Source organism: Oryzias latipes, chromosome 1, assembly GCF_053564925.1.
Source record: "Oryzias latipes strain Hd-rR chromosome 1, Olatipes_Hd-rR_3.1".
Classification (NCBI taxonomy): domain Eukaryota; kingdom Metazoa; phylum Chordata; class Actinopteri; order Beloniformes; family Adrianichthyidae; genus Oryzias; species Oryzias latipes.
Genome location: NC_136237.1, coordinates 20,088,455 through 20,106,111, shown reverse-complemented (window position 1 = coordinate 20,106,111; position 17,657 = coordinate 20,088,455). Strand labels below are relative to the sequence as shown.

Sequence of the window (17,657 nt, the reverse complement as noted above, 5' to 3'; positions counted from 1 at the left end):
CTATTTAAAATTGTTTAAACAAACATATTTCAGGAGGAAAATATTTAAATAATATCATCTAAACCAGCGGTTCCCAACCCCGGGCAGCAGACCATCACCGGTCTGTGGGTTACTTGGTACCGTTTGGTACCGGTCCACACAGACAGGAAACATAACTAATTAGTTTATTTTTTGTTCACAGATTCAGATTAGGATATGTGTCTTACTTTGAAAAACTAGTGGATTCTCTCCATCACATCCGGCTGTGACTCAATGATTTTGAAGCATTGAGTCTAGTGTTGCTCGCTCAATAGTGACCTCTGCAGTAATTCTAAGATTATTGCAGGTAAATAAAATGAAAATACGATGTTACCTGCTGTAAACCTAACATCAGCCTGTGATTTTATATTAAATGATAAATTTCTCTTAATTAAAAAAAAAAAAAAATCATTCACCTAAAAGCTGCAATGACTTGGTGAGTAAAATAAAGCAAAGTTGTCTAAAATAAAGTTAGAAGTTAAAATGTGTAACTTATGTCTGGAATTGTTTTACAATAAACAGACAATACATTGATTTAGTCTATATTTATACTGAGGACCAAAACCTTTTGGAGTGTCTTTGCTCCAAGGTGGTTCCCCTGCAATAAAACAAACTCTTTCACAGGACACAGATGAAGATGGTATGCATAAAAATTCAAGTGTGATCTGATTAAGTTGTGGATATGTTTTCCTGCAATAGCAAATCACAGAACAAATTACAGAGTCCTGAAACACAAAAGCAAATCCGGGTGCAAATTACAAAATACTGAATCACAACAACAAAAGCGGAGACACGGCTTTTAACAGAAAGGGATGTAATATAAAACCATTGGTGCATGATTTTTTTTAAAGTTATTTATTACTGTTTTCTTTATGTGGACATTATAAATTTATGAAACAGTCCAAAAACATTTTTTTGAATTGTATTACTACAATACAAATCACAAAAATGTTTAGCAAGGCAAAGTTTTTGCGTCACTTCCGGTATTAAAGGTATTCCCTTTATGTTAAGCAGCTGCTCGCTTTTGTTAATTTTATCGTTAATCTTCTGATGTTGTGTTCTTTTGCTCTTGCCGGACGGCTGCTTAACGGATAAGAAATTAGAAATATATATTATAAATGGGCTGCACTGTGCAGTGGTTAGCGATCTTGCCTCACAGCAAGAAGGCCCCCAGTTCAAGTCCCAGCTGGGGGACCTGAAACAGAACAACAATGGGGGACCTTTCATGTTCTCCCCATGCAGGCGTGAGCTTTCTCCAGGGACATCAGCTTCCTCCCAGTGTCCAAAAAGATGCTTCATAGGTTTATTGGTCACTTTAAATTTTCCATAGGTATGTGAGAGTGCAAGGGTGTGTGTTTGTGACCCTGTGACAGACTGGCGATGTGCCCAGGATAGGCTCCAGCAGCCCCATGACCCCAAAAGGGACAAAACAGATAGATAGATATTCCTTTATTAGTTCCACGATGGGGAATTTTCCTTATTGCGCGGCAGTTCAGGAACAGAGAGCAGTATATAAAAGAAAAAGACTATGGAATAAGTATAAACACCTATATACACAATATACACACATACATTCCAAAACATTGCACAGGATGATCGGTTATTGCACAGGGTAAGATAAGACCGAGTCGATGATGTTGTTTGACGTGGTTCACTGGGAGCAGCTAAGGTTGTAAAGTCTGATGGCAGAAGGTAGAAACGACCTGCGGTGTCGCTCCTTCAGACACTTAGGATGTCTCAGTCTGACGCTGAAGGAGCTGCACAGTGAGGACACAGACTCATACATGGGGTGGGCGTCATTCTCCATCAAGGATGATAGCTTAGCTATCATCCTCCTCTCTCCCACCTCCTGTATTGAGTCCAAAGGCAGCCCCAGAACGGAGCTGGCCTTCTTCACCAGCTTCTCCAGTCACTTCCTGTCCGCTGCAGACCGCTCCATAAAAGATGGCTGATGCCACCACAGAGTCGTAAAAGGTTTTTAGGAGTGATCTCTGCACTCCAAAAGACCTCAGTCTCCTCAGCAGATAAAACCTGCTCTGTCCTTTTTTGTACAGTGCTTCTGTATTGTGTGACCAGTCCAGTTTATTGTTGAGGTGAACACCCAAGTACTTGTATGAGTCCACTCTCTCAATGTCCCTTCCTTGGATGTTCACCGGTGCTAATGTAGAGTGAGTGTGCCTGCGAAAGTCCACCACCAGCTCCTTGGTTTTCCCTGCATTAATCTGGAGGTGGTTCCGCTGGCACCAGTCCACAAAGTTCTGAATCAGCTCTCTATACTCTCTGTCATTGTCATCCATGATTAGTCCGACAACGGCAGAGTCATCCGAGAACTTCTGCAGGTGACAAGATGCTGAGCTGGACATGAAGTCTGCGGTGTAGACAGTGAACAGGAACGGAGCCAGAACTGTTCCCTGCAGTGCTCCTGTGTTACAGACGATCATATCTGACTCACAGTGGCGAGACCTCACATACTGCAGTCGGTTTGAGAGATAGTCCTGCATCCATGCAGACAGATGCTGGTCCACGCCCATGTGCACCAACTTGTCCCTCAGCAGCAGCGGTTGAATGGTGTTGAAAGCGCTGGAGAAGTCGAAAAACATGACTCTCACAGAGCTTCCAGTCTGGTCCAGGTGTGAAAGAGCTCTGTCCAGGAGGAAGATGACAGCATCCTCAACTCCTCAACTGGTAGGCGAACTGCAGCGGGTCCATCGACTGGCTGACCATGGGACGAAGATGTGTGAGCACCAGCCTCTCCATCGTCTTCATCAGATGAGAGGTCAGCGCCACCGGTCTGTAGTCCTTGAAGTCAGTCGGCCGGGATGTCTTCGGAACCGGGACCACACAGGATGTCTTCCACAGCTGTGGCACCTTCCCCAGCTTCAGGCTCAGACTAAACATGTACAGCATAACGCTGCATAGTTCATCTGCACATGTCCTGAGGAGCCTGGGGCTGATGCCATCCGGGCCAGACGCCTTCCTTGCCTTTGTTTTTCTGAGCTGCCATCTCACCTGGGCTTTAGTTAGTGGCAGTGTGGGGGTTGGTGAGGGGAGGGGGCTGCGGGCTGATTTGGAGATTTGGAGATGGATGGACCCACTGGCATCTCTTAGGGACTGCCAACAAATTAACAAGTGCATGATACAGTGAAGATATTAGTTAAAATCTAATATAATATAAAAGTGAAATAAAATAAATAAAATAATAAAATAATTTCCTAGTGCTGAGCTAAACATTGGGGAATGCTTTTTATAAGAAATTGATAGACTGATTTTTTTTTTCAATCGCTTCCAAACGACCAAAACAAGATAAATGTGTCCCAAATTGTGGCAGTAACACCATTCATATGCAATCCTTTGAGATTTTAATAAAAAAAATCATATAAAATATGCGTCATTGACGATTGCAAAACAAAGTAGTATATCTGATGTAGGCGAGTATAGGACCCACAATTCCGGATACATTTGGACTTGTTTGGTCACCTGGTTAGGAAGCTATTGAAAGAAATTGCCAGTCCTCACATTCTGTTTAGTGGGAGACAGAACAGAAAATACTTTTTTATCCATGTCAGGTTATGAATTCCATACAAATGTGTCTAAATCTATAGTCTATATCACTGCGCTGGTCTAAATGCCATTGGGCGTTCCATACAGTATACTAGTAGGATAATTTCCTCTTTCTCCTTTTTTCTTAAGTTCTCTTAATTGTTTGCATCAATGTTTTTACTTTGCTTTTATTTTGTAAATCTATAATTCACCATGTAAAATCCAAAGAAAATTAATAAAATTGTGTGTTAATAAGTTTAAAGTTCCACTCCAATCAACTTTAATGGCTGTTGTTTGTTGTCAAACAGTAGATTGTCATGTAAAAAAAACTGCTGTTGCAATGCTAACATATGTTTCTTGCATTGCTTTCTTATTTTAAAAAACTTTTCTACATTTTCTTTAATGTTTTCAAAGTGGTGCAAAATTTTCTTCCTGGCTAACATCAACTGAGAGCATGAATTTGACATCTTTTCTTTCTTTCTGGACATTTTGTTTTGACCTTGTTGGGAAATGCCCTCCAAGGTAAAGGACGTTCGTAACTCGACATGAGCCGCAGCCAATGGCAGGAATACAGCAGAGCTCAGATAGGAGGGTTAATCAACAACAGACTGTTGGGCATAGCAGGCAGATAACAAAAGCACTACAATTACAGGCTTAACACTGATCCAAACTTATCAGTTCATCCTTGCACAACTCTCCCTCCACACCTTCCTGCCAAGTCCGTTCAGTGTCCATGCTGTCAAACTGCCTGTGATCCGCCATGAAGAATCTGCTAATATTGGGTGCAATGGCATTTTGCCTTTGTGTGCACGTTTGTTCAGACACACAATCTGGACCCCAAGGAGACACAACGCTTCCAGAGGAGGATGGAGTTTTACAGCTGAAACAGGAGCATTTCAAGAGAGCACTGCGGAAGTACAAGCAGCTTCTGGTGCACTTCTGTAAGTTACTCCGACCTGTGCCATTTTCCTTTTCCTTTTGAATGCTTCAAATGATTAAATTACAAGTTTAAAGCTTTATATTTACTCTGTGTGCTTCTCAGACACTCCTTTTACCAAAGAAGCTCATCGCGTGACGGCAGCATTCAAGGATGCAGCCGAAGCCCTCATGGGGTCAGAGGTCAAACTGGGAGTTGTGGACGTGACTCAGGAAAAAGACTTGGTTAAAGAGCTCAATGGAACCAGCTACCCTATGGTCAGATTATACATCTCTGGAGATATACACAACCCTGTACCCTGCCCTGGTGTGTAAGAGTACATCAAGAGTAATCTGCGTGATCCACAAAGATGTCAAAGTTTAAAATGAAATGGAAAAATAGTTAAAAAAAAGGGTGTTGTGCCATGCCAACATATTTAGGCACACGATCCAGAAACTTGGGTTTTTATGTGGGACATGTGATTTGCAAAACTTTCAGGTTAAAAGTTTAGCATTTTTTTTTTTGTATTTTAACAAGAACAGACAGCAGAATGTAGAGTATTTAGTATGTTATTTTATATGACCTCCATAATCTCTGCAGCGATTCTCAGTTTTAATAAAGCTTACTGCTTTTCTCTTTGGCTGGCAAAAAAGCTAGATGAAGGCAAACAAAAAAGTTTTTACAAATTGTTTAGTGCTCCGAGACAGGAGTTTTCACGCGTGTTTACATGTTTCAGGCTAAGCCAATATAAGGCAATTCTGTCTCTCATCACAGACCTCTGATTGTTATGATAGTTTGAGTTCTATTGGAAGCCCTTTTGAAACATTTTATCAGATGATGAAATGGTGCTAAACCCTGAACGCCTTTCTGGAGGAAAGTAACCCATTTTTCTGAATTGTGTTGAAGATCCTCAGAGCTCAGCTTCCATCTTGACATGGCTGAGAAGGAGATCGGGGTCAGCTGCTGACCTCATCACTGATCTAATCCAGTTTGGGGCCTCTGAGGAGTTGATGGTGGTTGGATTCTTTAAGGTAAAAACTGTCGGATCGTATTTCCTATTTTTGCACTAACCTACGCAGACTTAGACATTTGTGTGTTTTTGTGCAGGAACTGACCCATGCGTACGTCCAGGTCTTCCATGCTGCGGCAGTGGACCTTCCTGACATCACCTTTGCTTTGACACAGAACGAGGAAGTCAGCAGGAAATACAGACTTTCGCAAGATGTTGTATTACTGCTTAAAAAAGTACGACCAACACAAGAACATCAGAAACCCTGGCTCTGACAGTCAAAAGATTTACTTAGTATATTAATATCAAACAAGTTAGACTGTAGAAAACATTTTAAAAGTGAGTCAGGAAGAAGTTTTTGCAAAATGTTCAAGCGTTAACTCAAAACTATTTTTTATTCATAAAATGCTTTCCTATGTTTCACAAATCAGTAAACTTATAAAAGTCTTTATTTTACAATTACTCAATTTTTTGTTGATTATTCTTAAACTGCTGAAAAAACTTAAATTTTTGGTTCACAGTCTTATCCAGAAAACATTGTTTTATTGCTGTGTTTGTGTGTTGTAGTCTGAACTCATCAAGGCTCACAAAATGACGCCTCAGACTTCAAAGGAAGAGCTGGTCCTCTTTATCTCTGTCTACAAGATGGATCCGGTCACTGAGTACGATGGCCAGGTACTGTTGTTTGAAGCTTCAATTGAAAAAAAATGACCAATTTTAATTTCATCAAATGCTATTATAAAAGGGAAAATAATCAAAAAATACAAATCCATTCTCCACGAATGTCAAAAATTCAAACCTAGTTTTCTAATTCTTCTTATATCAGTAGTATGTACCATGAAGCGCTCCAGTAGTTAGAGCGCTTCATGGTGCAGTTGATGATTTTGTTGTTTAACACAATAAAGGGTCCTTCCTCTCCGTTATTGCAGACAGCCTCTCAGATCTTGAACTCACCTGTGTTAAACCACGCCCTCCTCTTTGTCAACAAGAGTTCTGCAGACTTTGAAGAGATTTCTTCTGCCTTCAGCAGCGCTGCAGAGAAGTTTAGGATGAAGGTATGCAAAACACTCATGCCTGAAGACTTTCTTTAGCATTTACCAAAAGCAAAACACATCATTGATCATCTCTACATCCTACAGAACATGGTTTTATCTTCACTAAAGGAACTTACACTGTGAATTATTTCTTATGTGCTTCAGATCAATATACCTTGACAGAGTTTAGTAAAATCAAATATCTTCGTAATATTTGATCATTTCATACTAAATTTGTGTTTGATGTTTTTAGATTTTGTTTGTTTTGGTCAACGTGGCTGAATCTCGTAATGGACGACTTATGGAGTACTTCCGGGTTCGGGACTTTGAGGCTCCTCTCATTCGATTGGTCAACCTGACAGATCACGTGACCTACCACCTGCCCTCTGACACCCTGAATGTAGAGGTCATTCAGGAGTTCTGCCAGTCCTATCTGGATGGAAAGGCCAAGGTACCAAGAACTCACAAGTCCTGCTTGATGCGTGGGAACCAATGGTAACATGTTTTCAGCTTCATTTGTTTGTGTCTCTAAAACAGCCCAAGATGCAGAGTGAGCCGATTCCTGAAGGCTGGGACCAAAAGCCTGTGAAAGAGCTGGTGGGAATGAATCTGGAGCAAGTAGCTTTTAACCCTGACAAGACGGTTTTTGTTCTGTTCTGTATGTGAACACACCTTGTATATCTGTTTTCATGCTTTTGATCAACCAAATTGTGGAGACATTTGTATTTTTGCAGTATTTAAAAGTAGAAAAAGTACTTTTTATTTTTATGAAAAGAAAAAAAGAATGTGAAGCGTCTTTTATCATTTGTATGTATCAAAGGTGTTTTTTGTTACATAAACAAGCACAGTTTTACAAATGATGCACTGCTGTTGAGTGTTGTAATGAATAATTTGTTCTATGTTCAGATCTTCCTTACAGTAAAGCCTCCCTCACTCTGTTCCCGCTGTGGGAAGAGCTAGCCGAGGCTTTCAGGGAGCGTGAGGATGTGGTCTTCGCTCGCATCGATGCTTCTGCCAATGACATCAACTTGTCCACACAGGGAGCCTACCCTTCCCTCTGCCTGTTTCCTGCTCTGTATACAGAGAGGGTAGGACGCAATAATCATAGATAAGAGCAAACACTATTCTCCAGAAGAGTTAAAGTCAAACTCCAATCATCTTTTACATTTTTTTAAAGTGTTCCCAGAGGTCAATTAACCAATATTTTTGCAGTTTTTACCCCGAATCAAAAAATGTGTTGTTTTCTAGGACATAGTTTCTTAGGAGCAGCAATAGTTCATTAGAAATTCACCTCTGAGTTGTGAGTGGTCCGGTTGGCATGGAGTAAGCCTGACCCTGCTTCCCATCATCTGTTTACATTCTCTCCCGCTAGCTTACAGCCCCTTACAACCCCAACCAAACATTACCATGGCAGCAAAAATGGCAAGCAATGTTGAAACTATCCATTTGTACAGTTCTGAGCAAGATGTCAACTTAGACGAGAAAATAAAGACGTACATGGATCTAGTCATCCACATGCGACGCATCAGAATGGAGCGGAGCAGGGAGCAGGGAGCTTGTGACTTGCCATAACAGCATCTCCACAAGCTTAATTCTCCTCCATCATGTGAAAAATACCACAAAAATATTTTAAAAACACAATTTTCATCAGAGTGGGTCTTTAAAGAGATTTGCAAATTGATGGAGTCTAACATTTATATTTTGGAGAAAAAAGTATCTTAAAACAGAAAACTGAGTTAGATTCTAATTTCAATATAAATGCTACTGTTCCATTTTTTGTAGGACAATATTTAGGGAGTCACACATGAAGCCTGTTAGCTGCTGCACAACATCAACAAACTTGTGTTTACATAATAGTCTCGGAGATATTTCTAATTGCTCATCATGGCAACATTTTTGTGTGCTGTGGCTGCAAATACAGGATAATAATGATTGCTCTTGCAACAAACTGTTCATTATAAAATGAATTTGGTTTTGCGTTCTTGGGCAAAAAGCTTTCAGCTGTCATAGGTTGGGTGGAAGCTCAACATGATGCAAGCATTTGATGAATGAAAAACGGAGGAAATTCTGACTTCAATAAAACAAATCTCACTCACTAGTCCATAGCCTTGTGTGGAAAATGGATTTCCATGAAAACAAATTTAACGCTGATATTTTCTTTCAGTGTCACATATAAATATGTAACATAAATAACATTTGTGTTGCTTTCACTTACTGTATTTTTAAATCTGATCACATTTGTAGAACATAGCTCTCTTGACCTCACGGATCTCCATCATATGTCCTCTCTCTCAGATGGTGATTTACAGAGGAAAAAGGAAACTGAAGGATCTTGTTCGATTTGTCGATAAAGAGATGGAGAAGGCCAAAAAGTACAGAGTAAAGGTGAATCATCTTTTTCATGTGTCAGCAAATGCTTTGTGTGGCTGTGAGTTTGAAGGCTGGCATTAAGAGATCCCTTTCTGTTGGGTTTCTAGGAGGATGAAGAAAGAAAGAAATACATGGAGGCCCAAGAAGACACAACAAAAGGCAAAGAAACTAAGGATGAGCTTTGATACAAAGACTGAAACAGCTCTGCTTTGATTTGTGTACGTGTGTATATATCACATGACTTAATTTTTTCATTTCTGCATAATTAATTTAACTAAAATTTTAAATGTCTGTTTAATCTGATTAAATACAAACGTTTTTTAAAAAAACAAATGTCTTCAAAAAGTGGGGTGTTGTTATTTTCCATCAGAAATTCAAGAAAGCAGTTCCCTACATGTGATGTAGTGTTACTGACACTGTAGAGCTACCATTGGCTGACCAGATAGTGATGCCATATTTTTCATTGCAACATTTCTGTCATGGTTTCAGTTTGTTGTGTCTTGTTTTTCGCTTTAGTTCTTGTCCTGTCTTGTTTGGTTCTGGTTCCTGTTTTATTTTGAAAGGTTTCCTGTCTTGTCATGTCTTGAGTTTTACTTCCTTTGGTCCCCATCTGTCCTGATCGTGTTCACCTGTGTCTTGTCTGCCCTGTCTGTATATAAGTCTTGTCTCTGCCTTCCTCCTGTGTTGGTCCATTATCCCTGTCTGGTGTTCATGGCATGCCATGTTCCTCGTTTCTTGTCCCTCGCCACGCCACAGTGAGTTTTGTTTTGTTTTTGTCATCCTGCTCTGCAGCGTCTTTTGTTTGTTCGCATTAAACCCCTTGCCCTTGAACCGTGTGCCCCCGCCTCTGCATTCTGGGTCCTACCGGCTCTCAAGCCACCCCCGCACATGACAATTTCTGTTTAGAGGAGAATCTGAAGAAGCATTTGTCCTTTTCTGTATCTCTAAAAAGCTCCTTTTCTCAGTGCAGACTTTATCTGTTTCCATACTTTTGACCATTCCCACTTCTGGAAATAAAATCAGAATCCCATCTTTGGGAATCTTGGGATTTATCCTGTGTGAAATTCCATAGACTGAAATAAAGAACCGTTGTTACTGCAGAACTTTACTGCAATAGATCAGGCACCATTTATTTTTAATTCATAAACACTTGTTCCAAACATAGATCTATTTTGGTAATTTCCCCCTATTTGGACTTATATATTAATGTATGTAAAGACATCACTCATGTTCAAATGACTTTTTTTTTGGCCTTTCCATCTTTATGACGTTGCTCTAATGCTCTAATCAAATGGGTTTTGAAAGTTTGCAGCAGGAAATCTGGTATGTTTTTTAATAAAAGAAAAAAATGATAAAGGCTAGATGTTTTTTTTAGATTGTGGATATAAATGGAATAGGCCAGCCAGAGGCAAAGCGTCAGAAAGCAGCGCGTTGCTGCAGCTGCTGATGCGCTCCTGTGACGCGGTGTGACTTCACACGGAGGCTGGAGGAGACGCCAACGCTCCGCGCTGCTCTCCCCTCGACTCCTCTCGGTCTGTGGGCGACCATCATCCTGCACAAAGCCGGAGGGATGGAAGCTGCGGGCGCGTACGGCGCCAGGAAAGCCGGGAGCGTCAGTTTTGACCCGGTTGCGTTCTTCACGCATCCCCGCACCATCTTCAGACTGCTGTCGTGGGTAAGCCTTCTCTGCAGTATGCTGGCTCTCAGACTGAGCGGACGGCCTGTCTGCATCCTCCCTTTGTCTGCACGCACCCCGCGTTTTTAGCATCTATATTGCTTTAAGACCGCGTTAATAACTTGTTTATACAGATACATTTTTTGATGAATAATCTTTGTCCAAAGAAGAACAGAGAACGTGATTTTCAGCTGCCTCCACATGCCTCTGTAGGGAGCCCCATTTTGTCTCGATAGTTAATTAGAGGCGGGTTTTTAAAACCTGCCAAGTAGACTGCTGGGAGCCACTTCACAGTAAAAGAAGTATCAACTATCATCATTTGGGTCTCATCACTTCTGTTTGATAGTTGTTGGGGGGAAAAGAGTCGTTTTATAAAAGGGAAGCAACATGTTAGAATGAAGAAACACCAAAAAAAAATTAAAGATTTTAAACCTAAACCAATACTGAGACACTATAGTGAATGAGGCTCCAGCAGTTTAAAAAAAAATGTCAGTTTTAAAAAAATAATAATGAGAAACAATTTTATCCACAGTTTTTGTGGCGTGTGACAAATATTACAGAAGAGTGAAGCATGTTTTTGTAAGTGTATTCAGATGACTGTTCCTTTTGAGGTGTTACCACACAGATTCGTGCAACAAATCATTTACTCTGATCATCTTCTGATCTATTGTAAGACGTTTCCAGTCATCTTATCCAAAAACCTTTGTTGTTTTTCTAGGACATAAAGTTTCTGCAGAGTTCATTAGAAATTCACCTCTGAGCTGTGGGCGGGACTACTGGAGTGGAGTAAGCCTGCCCTCATTTCTCATCATCCCTTTGTTTACATGTTCTCCTGCTAGCTTAACGCCCCTCACATCTCCAGGCTAACATTACTGTTAATGGCAATCAATGGCAATCAATATTGAAGCTATCCAGCCAAACAGTTTTGATCCAGATAGCTCTGACAAGGAAGTGGATGCATTGGATTACGCAGGGAGTTTCTGGCCTGCCGACAGTAGTTTCTACATCACAGCTACAAGCTTTTTCAAACGGCATATTTTCCTCTGCTCCTGATTCACAACAATTTGGACAAAGAAATACTCAAAAATGCAATTTTAATCTCAATTTTCTTTAGAATGTTCTCCATCATGAGAAAAATGCCACATGATAAAATCACTGAACACACTTTTTTTATTGGATTGAGTCTTTAAGTCTTTATTGAAGCATCTGATCAGTGACAGTACTGCACTGTCAGAAACTTAGTGGCTGTCTTCACCAGTGACCTCATACAATTAAAGCTTTCGTTGAATATGTGGTTGGAAAGATGGTCAATTGTTACAAAATAATAGAGTTTAAATTGTTTGTGTAATGAATATCTCAACCCTGGTTGGAATATTTCGGGAAAAAGTTCTGCACTAATTGTTTTTCCATCAGTATGTTATCAATATTTTATTTGACTTGTCAATTCTAGTCACCCTTTGAAGACCCGATCTGATAAAAAATGGTGCTTTTGGTGTTTTTATCAAGTTCTTGTGGCATTTACTCTAATGATGCAGAGCAGATAAAATAAATACAATTATTCTTACAATTGCATTTCTAAGTATTTCTTTGTCCAAATCACTGTGAATCAGGAGCAGATGAAAAACTGCAAGCTGGAAAAGCTTGTAGCTTTGACGCAGCTGCTACAGTCGGCGAGCAGGAAGTGTCCTGCTCCACTCCATTCTGATGCCTCCACTTGTAGATGAACAGATCCATGAGCGTCTTCAGTGTCCTTGTTTAAGCTGGCATCCGGATCAAAACTGTACGGCTGGTTAGCTCCGATATGGCTCACCATTTTGTTTGCACTGATAATGTTAGGTTGGAGGTGTGAGGGGCTGTGCGCTAGCAGGAGAGCGTGTTAACAGATATCTCAGTTATTGGTGATGGGAGATGTTGCTCTGTGCTTATGGTCTTGCCTAAAACTCAGAGGTAAATTTCTAATGAACTCCTGCTGCTCTGCTATATCCTAAAGAAAAGACAGTTAAAAAAAAGGCAAAATCATAATTACAAGAGCACTGGGAAGGCTTTGAAAATAGGTCAAAAGGTAATCGGAGTGGCTTTCAGTGTTTGACACTTTAAGATAAATAATTCAAGTTAATTTAAACAAAAAAATGGAATATTCCTTTAGAGGACTTACATAATGACACAAAGTGAATGACTATTCCTTTATCTCTATTTTTGTCTCTTTTTACTGTTTCCAAAACCCAAACCTGACCTCAACCATTACCAGTTTGTGTCTGACCCCAACCCAAACCTAACCCGTACTCCTACCTTAGCCTTGCACCTAACCAGGACTCTGTAACCACTAAGATCGGATAGGTGTGATGGTTAAACCAGGACAGGTCTTGATGAGGTGAAACAAGACAGTTCACACGTATGCACACTCATTGTTGTCTATGGTGGTATGTCTGATTGATTCACACAGTGATTTTTTTCATAAAGGACCATCCATTCTTACAGGTCTTCTCCATAGTGGTGTTCAGCTGCATTGTCAACGAAGGCTACATCAACATTGGGAGTGAGCGTTTGCTCTGCGTCTTTAATAACAACGCTGATGCCTGTAACTATGGACTCACGCTGGGTGTGGGCTGCTTCCTTGGCAGCCTCTGCTTCCTGGTCCTGGACTTTTACTTTCCTTCCATGAGCAACATAAAGGACAGAAAGCGTGCCGTTCTGCTGGACCTTATATTCTCTGGTAATTTGGCACGAAGGGGCATAGAAGTGAGAAAGCTCCACTATGTCCTTCAAATATGAACAATGAATGGTGGTTGAAAAGATTCAAACGTGCTCTCCCTGCTGCAGGTCTGGCCAGCTTTCTGTGGTTTGTTGGCTTCTGTTTTCTGGCGAATCAGTGGCAGGCGACCTCTCCAGATCAGCTGCCATTGGATCAGGGTTCGGACGCCGCCAGAGCCACCATCGCTTTCTGCTTCTTCTCCATCCTTACATGGGTCTGTACCTGATTTTATTGACAGTTGTTTGGGTTTGTTGGGTCATCACACACGTGTTGTCATATTTACCAGTCTGTTTGGTCGCTGTGTTCCCTTTTGTTCATTTTTCTGCAGCTTTGTGTTTGAAGGAACAGACTTTAAATGGCACACTAAAGTCAGATCAGATAGTTATCTGATCCATTATCCATCCATCACATTTTGTTTTCCTAGGTGACAGGTGACAGGAAAAGATGCCCAGGTCTCTCTCCCCCCAGCAATAACAATATTGAGATGTTTTAAGACCACTTGAGAGATATCATCTCTCCACTGTGTCCGGGTCTGCAGCAAAGTGTCCCGAGTAGACATGTTCTTCCCTAGGGAGGCATCTTGGCAGCATTCATGCCAAATATCAGAAAGCTCTATAGAGTAAATATAGGTAAATAAAGATCTTTGTCTCGACTCTATTCACCAGTGGTGCAAAGTCCACAATACTGAGGACAACTCACTAGTTATTTGGTTAATGCCACGCTCTATGCTTCTCTTTCTTGATTAGAAAGGGAAAAGTTCTACTCTGGCAGGTGGGGGCATTCCATCTTATTCAAGCAACAATGCCCTCAGTCTTGAAACGTTTACAAGAGTTAAAATGAGTGGTTTAAAGAACTCAATAGGACTATATCAACTGCAAACAGCAGAGGGAAGATTCAAAGGCTTTTAAAGCCAACCTTTTTTCACAAATTGCTTGGAAGCTGTATTTTTCTCAAAGACATTGGGTCATTTTCACTGTTTTCTTTCTGCTTAGCAAAGATTTACAGCTATTACTTATAGAAAAACTCCGTGGGTAAGATAAATGGAGGACATGGAGCATTACTTCAAGAGGATTATTTTAGTAGAAATGTATGTCGTAGGCATTGTTGACTATATTAACCCTTGTGCTATCTTAGATGACCCCACCCTTACATTGACGTGTTCTCCCTACCATGACAAAGGTGGATAAAGGTGGAAAGATTTCATGTAATCATGGACACCAGTGAAGATCACAAATCATTGAAGAAAAAAGGTTCAGCGCACTGTCTAGTGGGTCTAGATGACCCAACTCCCAATGTTAAAGTACCTAGGATAGCACAAGGGTTAAAGCCCACACTAATGTGTTAACCCTAACCCATGTCAAAGTAAGGGTGGGGTCATCTAAGATAGCACAAGGGTTAAAGTAAGATTTCCAGGGATTTCCATGAAGCAGCTTAGATCCACTGCATATGTTACATGTCAGAAGTAAACATTACTTGCGTTTGCCACTCAAAAAAAAATATATATTTGTGGTTAGATTTAAACTAATGCAGAGTTCTGGAAGGAACATGCCATTAAAAATCACTTTGTTTAAATATTTTTGACCGACCATTGTGCTGCTATGGAGCCCCAAATTGTTCATAGTTAAGAAATTAAATATGACCTTGTGCAATCACACAATCAACCAATACATCTCTCATAAATAAATAAAAAGATCATGAAATTGTGAAAACCTGCTCACAGATTTTAAATTAGCCATTGTATTATTAAATATGTTTTATTTTGTTTTACAAACCTGCTCATTATTTTAAAACAGAATTTTAAAATATTTATTTTAAATCATGATGAATATTATTATAATACTATGGCTTTTTTATAGAAACTTGGATTTCAAAATCAATAGTTTCCAAAGTAGCCTTGTTTTTATTTCATGTTGTTTTTTAGAATTAAGTTGAGCTTCATTCTTCCACCTGTTGTTGACGGGTGTGAGTTGGGCCGTCACGTTTGCTCAAGCAGTCTGAGTAAAGGAGTAGCCAATATTAAAAGTGTCTCCACCTTGCATTTGATAGACAGACTCATTCTGCTGAAAAAGCTCATTATTAAATAAATAAGTAATTCTCAAAAACAGCAATGTGAAATAAAAACAAAGCTACTTTGGAAACTATTGATTTTGAATTTCTAATTAAAGCCATAGAATATTCAATATTCAACATGATTTAAAATGAATATTTTAAAATACTGTTTAACCCTTGTGCCATCCTATGACCCCACCCTTACAATTTGATTTTGATTTTTGATTTGAAATGGTTTATTTCAAGCTATCAAATAAGAATAATGCACAAAAACAATACAATCATCAGTTATACATTCATACAATGACAAATCAAACTTAGGATTGTTAGACATAAAATAAATTATTGCTTGAAATGGAGTGGAAGGAAGCAAATTTATATAATCCCAGCCCTGTTCTACCGTAACCAAAAAAAGAGCACAACTCTGAACAGTGCCAGATTTAGCAGGATTAACCCTTGTGCTATCTTAGATTACCCCACCCTTGCATTGACATCTTCTCCCTACCATGACAAAGGTGGATAAAGGTGGAAAGATTTCATGTAATCCACGGACACCAGTGAAGATCACAAATCATTGAAGAAAAAAGGTTCAGCGCACTGTCTAGTGGGTCTAGATGACCCAACTCCCAATGTTAAAGTGCCTAGGATAGCACAAGGGTTACAAAAATGAACAGGCTTTTAAAGCAAAATAAATATATTTAAGTATATAATGGCTAATTTAAAATCTATGTGCAGGTTTTTCACAATTTTATGATCTTTTTTATATATTTATGAGAGATGTATTGGTTGATTGTGTGATTGCACAAGGCCATATGAAATTTTTTAATTATGAACAATTTGGGGCTCCATAGTGCTTTGGCTCTAGTTACATATCGGACATTTTAAGCAGGTTTAAATACAGAACAAAAAAGTTTCTCACTCTCATTCATTATGGGTTGAAGATGCTTCTTAAACTCTGCAGTGTCATTCATACAAATGAGATTTTGTACTTATTTGGAGATTTACAGAAACCTTTTTGATATTAGGATCACATTGGGATGTCTTGACCTCTACTTTTTAACAAGTACTGAATTTCTGTTTATGTTGTTCCATTGTAAAAATATTTTTAAAGTCCAGGGGGAAAGTGTTTGTTTCCTAATGTTAAAATGTTTGCTCTAATCCTCATGATATGCATAATAATCACAGATGACTTACTTCCTGTCTATGGAGCATAGGTCATATTTCCTCGATGTGTGTGTTTTAAACAGGCTGTGCTGACCTTGAGTGCCCTTCGACGCTACTTAACTGGCAGCAACACAAACTTGTTCACTTGGCAGCATCTGGAACCATACCCACGCAATGTTCGAGCGACACCGTATCCTATCCCCAACGGCACCACCATAGTAACCACCAATCCTTATCAAGCCCCACCCTTCACTGAAACCCTGGACCCACAGAAACTCACACAACAAAGACCCATGGCTCCCGCCTTCTAGAGAGGAGCTTGGAAAAAGCACGAGGGGTGTGAGCTGATTGAGTTCACTCACGACGCAGGCACAGGCAACTTCCATCCTCTCTGGGGCTTGACAGGATGTTAGATTTACTGTTACCATGGTAACTGCTGACGGAGTAGTTAGTCGTAACCCTCTTTGTCAAGACTAGTGTCCTCTGTTCACTCGATGCACGCAGCTGTATTCTTACCCACCACCAGTAACAGCTACACACACACATCTGGAAACACACAGACGCACACACTGCACACTCATTTAGTGAAGTACAGGCTAACAACGATGTAGATCCGCGATGGCGCTCCATCTGCATACTGACGAGACACGGTTGAAGAAATGTGGAAGCATTCCATCTGCTTCTCTCTGCAGTCGCTCTGACCAATCAAAGACTGCCTTAGGAGATTCCTGGCCTACCATTGGCTAAAATTTAATAAGTTTGGCCAATAGATTTTGAGCAACGTAAAGAGGGGGTCAAATATTTCAGAAAATGTTACGTTTTCTTGGCAGTAGCATAAATAGCAGGACTGCTTAATGCATTCTGGCTTGTACAAAGTTTTGGTGTGAAATATTCATGTGATTAAATATTTTATTGTGATATGTTGAAGCAAGCAGGAAAAAGACAATAAAATCTTTCCACCAGCTTTTGTATTTGTTCACATCACTTTTTTTCTAAATTGATTTGTTTCCTTCCATCTAAGAAACTTGAGTATGAGGATCATAACCTAACATAGTGGCGAGAAATTTAATCAACATCTGCTGGCAGCCCGAAATTAATGTTGAATTTATTAGCAGAAGCCAGCCGCCGAT

General features: G+C 39.9%; 2 protein-coding genes across 2 annotated transcripts; both read left to right on the top strand.

The window, feature by feature from the left end:
- Window positions 1-4,216: 4,216 nt before the first annotated feature.
- On the top strand, window positions 4,217-9,718 carry LOC144990936 (protein disulfide-isomerase-like). The gene is made up of 11 exons (XM_078944259.1): window positions 4,217-4,499; window positions 4,601-4,801; window positions 5,381-5,505; window positions 5,582-5,719; window positions 6,051-6,158; window positions 6,413-6,538; window positions 6,771-6,968; window positions 7,055-7,175; window positions 7,424-7,605; window positions 8,813-8,902; window positions 8,995-9,718. The coding sequence occupies exons 1-11, from the start codon at window positions 4,319-4,321 to the stop codon at window positions 9,070-9,072; spliced, it is 1,548 nt and encodes a 515-aa protein (XP_078800385.1). The 5' UTR covers window positions 4,217-4,318; the 3' UTR covers window positions 9,073-9,718.
- Window positions 9,719-10,326: 608 nt separating this feature from the next.
- LOC144990937 (synaptogyrin-3-like) lies at window positions 10,327-17,492 on the top strand. Its single transcript, XM_078944264.1, has 4 exons — window positions 10,327-10,562; window positions 13,041-13,275; window positions 13,383-13,528; window positions 16,611-17,492. The coding sequence occupies exons 1-4, from the start codon at window positions 10,458-10,460 to the stop codon at window positions 16,836-16,838; spliced, it is 714 nt and encodes a 237-aa protein (XP_078800390.1). The 5' UTR covers window positions 10,327-10,457; the 3' UTR covers window positions 16,839-17,492.
- Window positions 17,493-17,657: the final 165 nt, after the last annotated feature.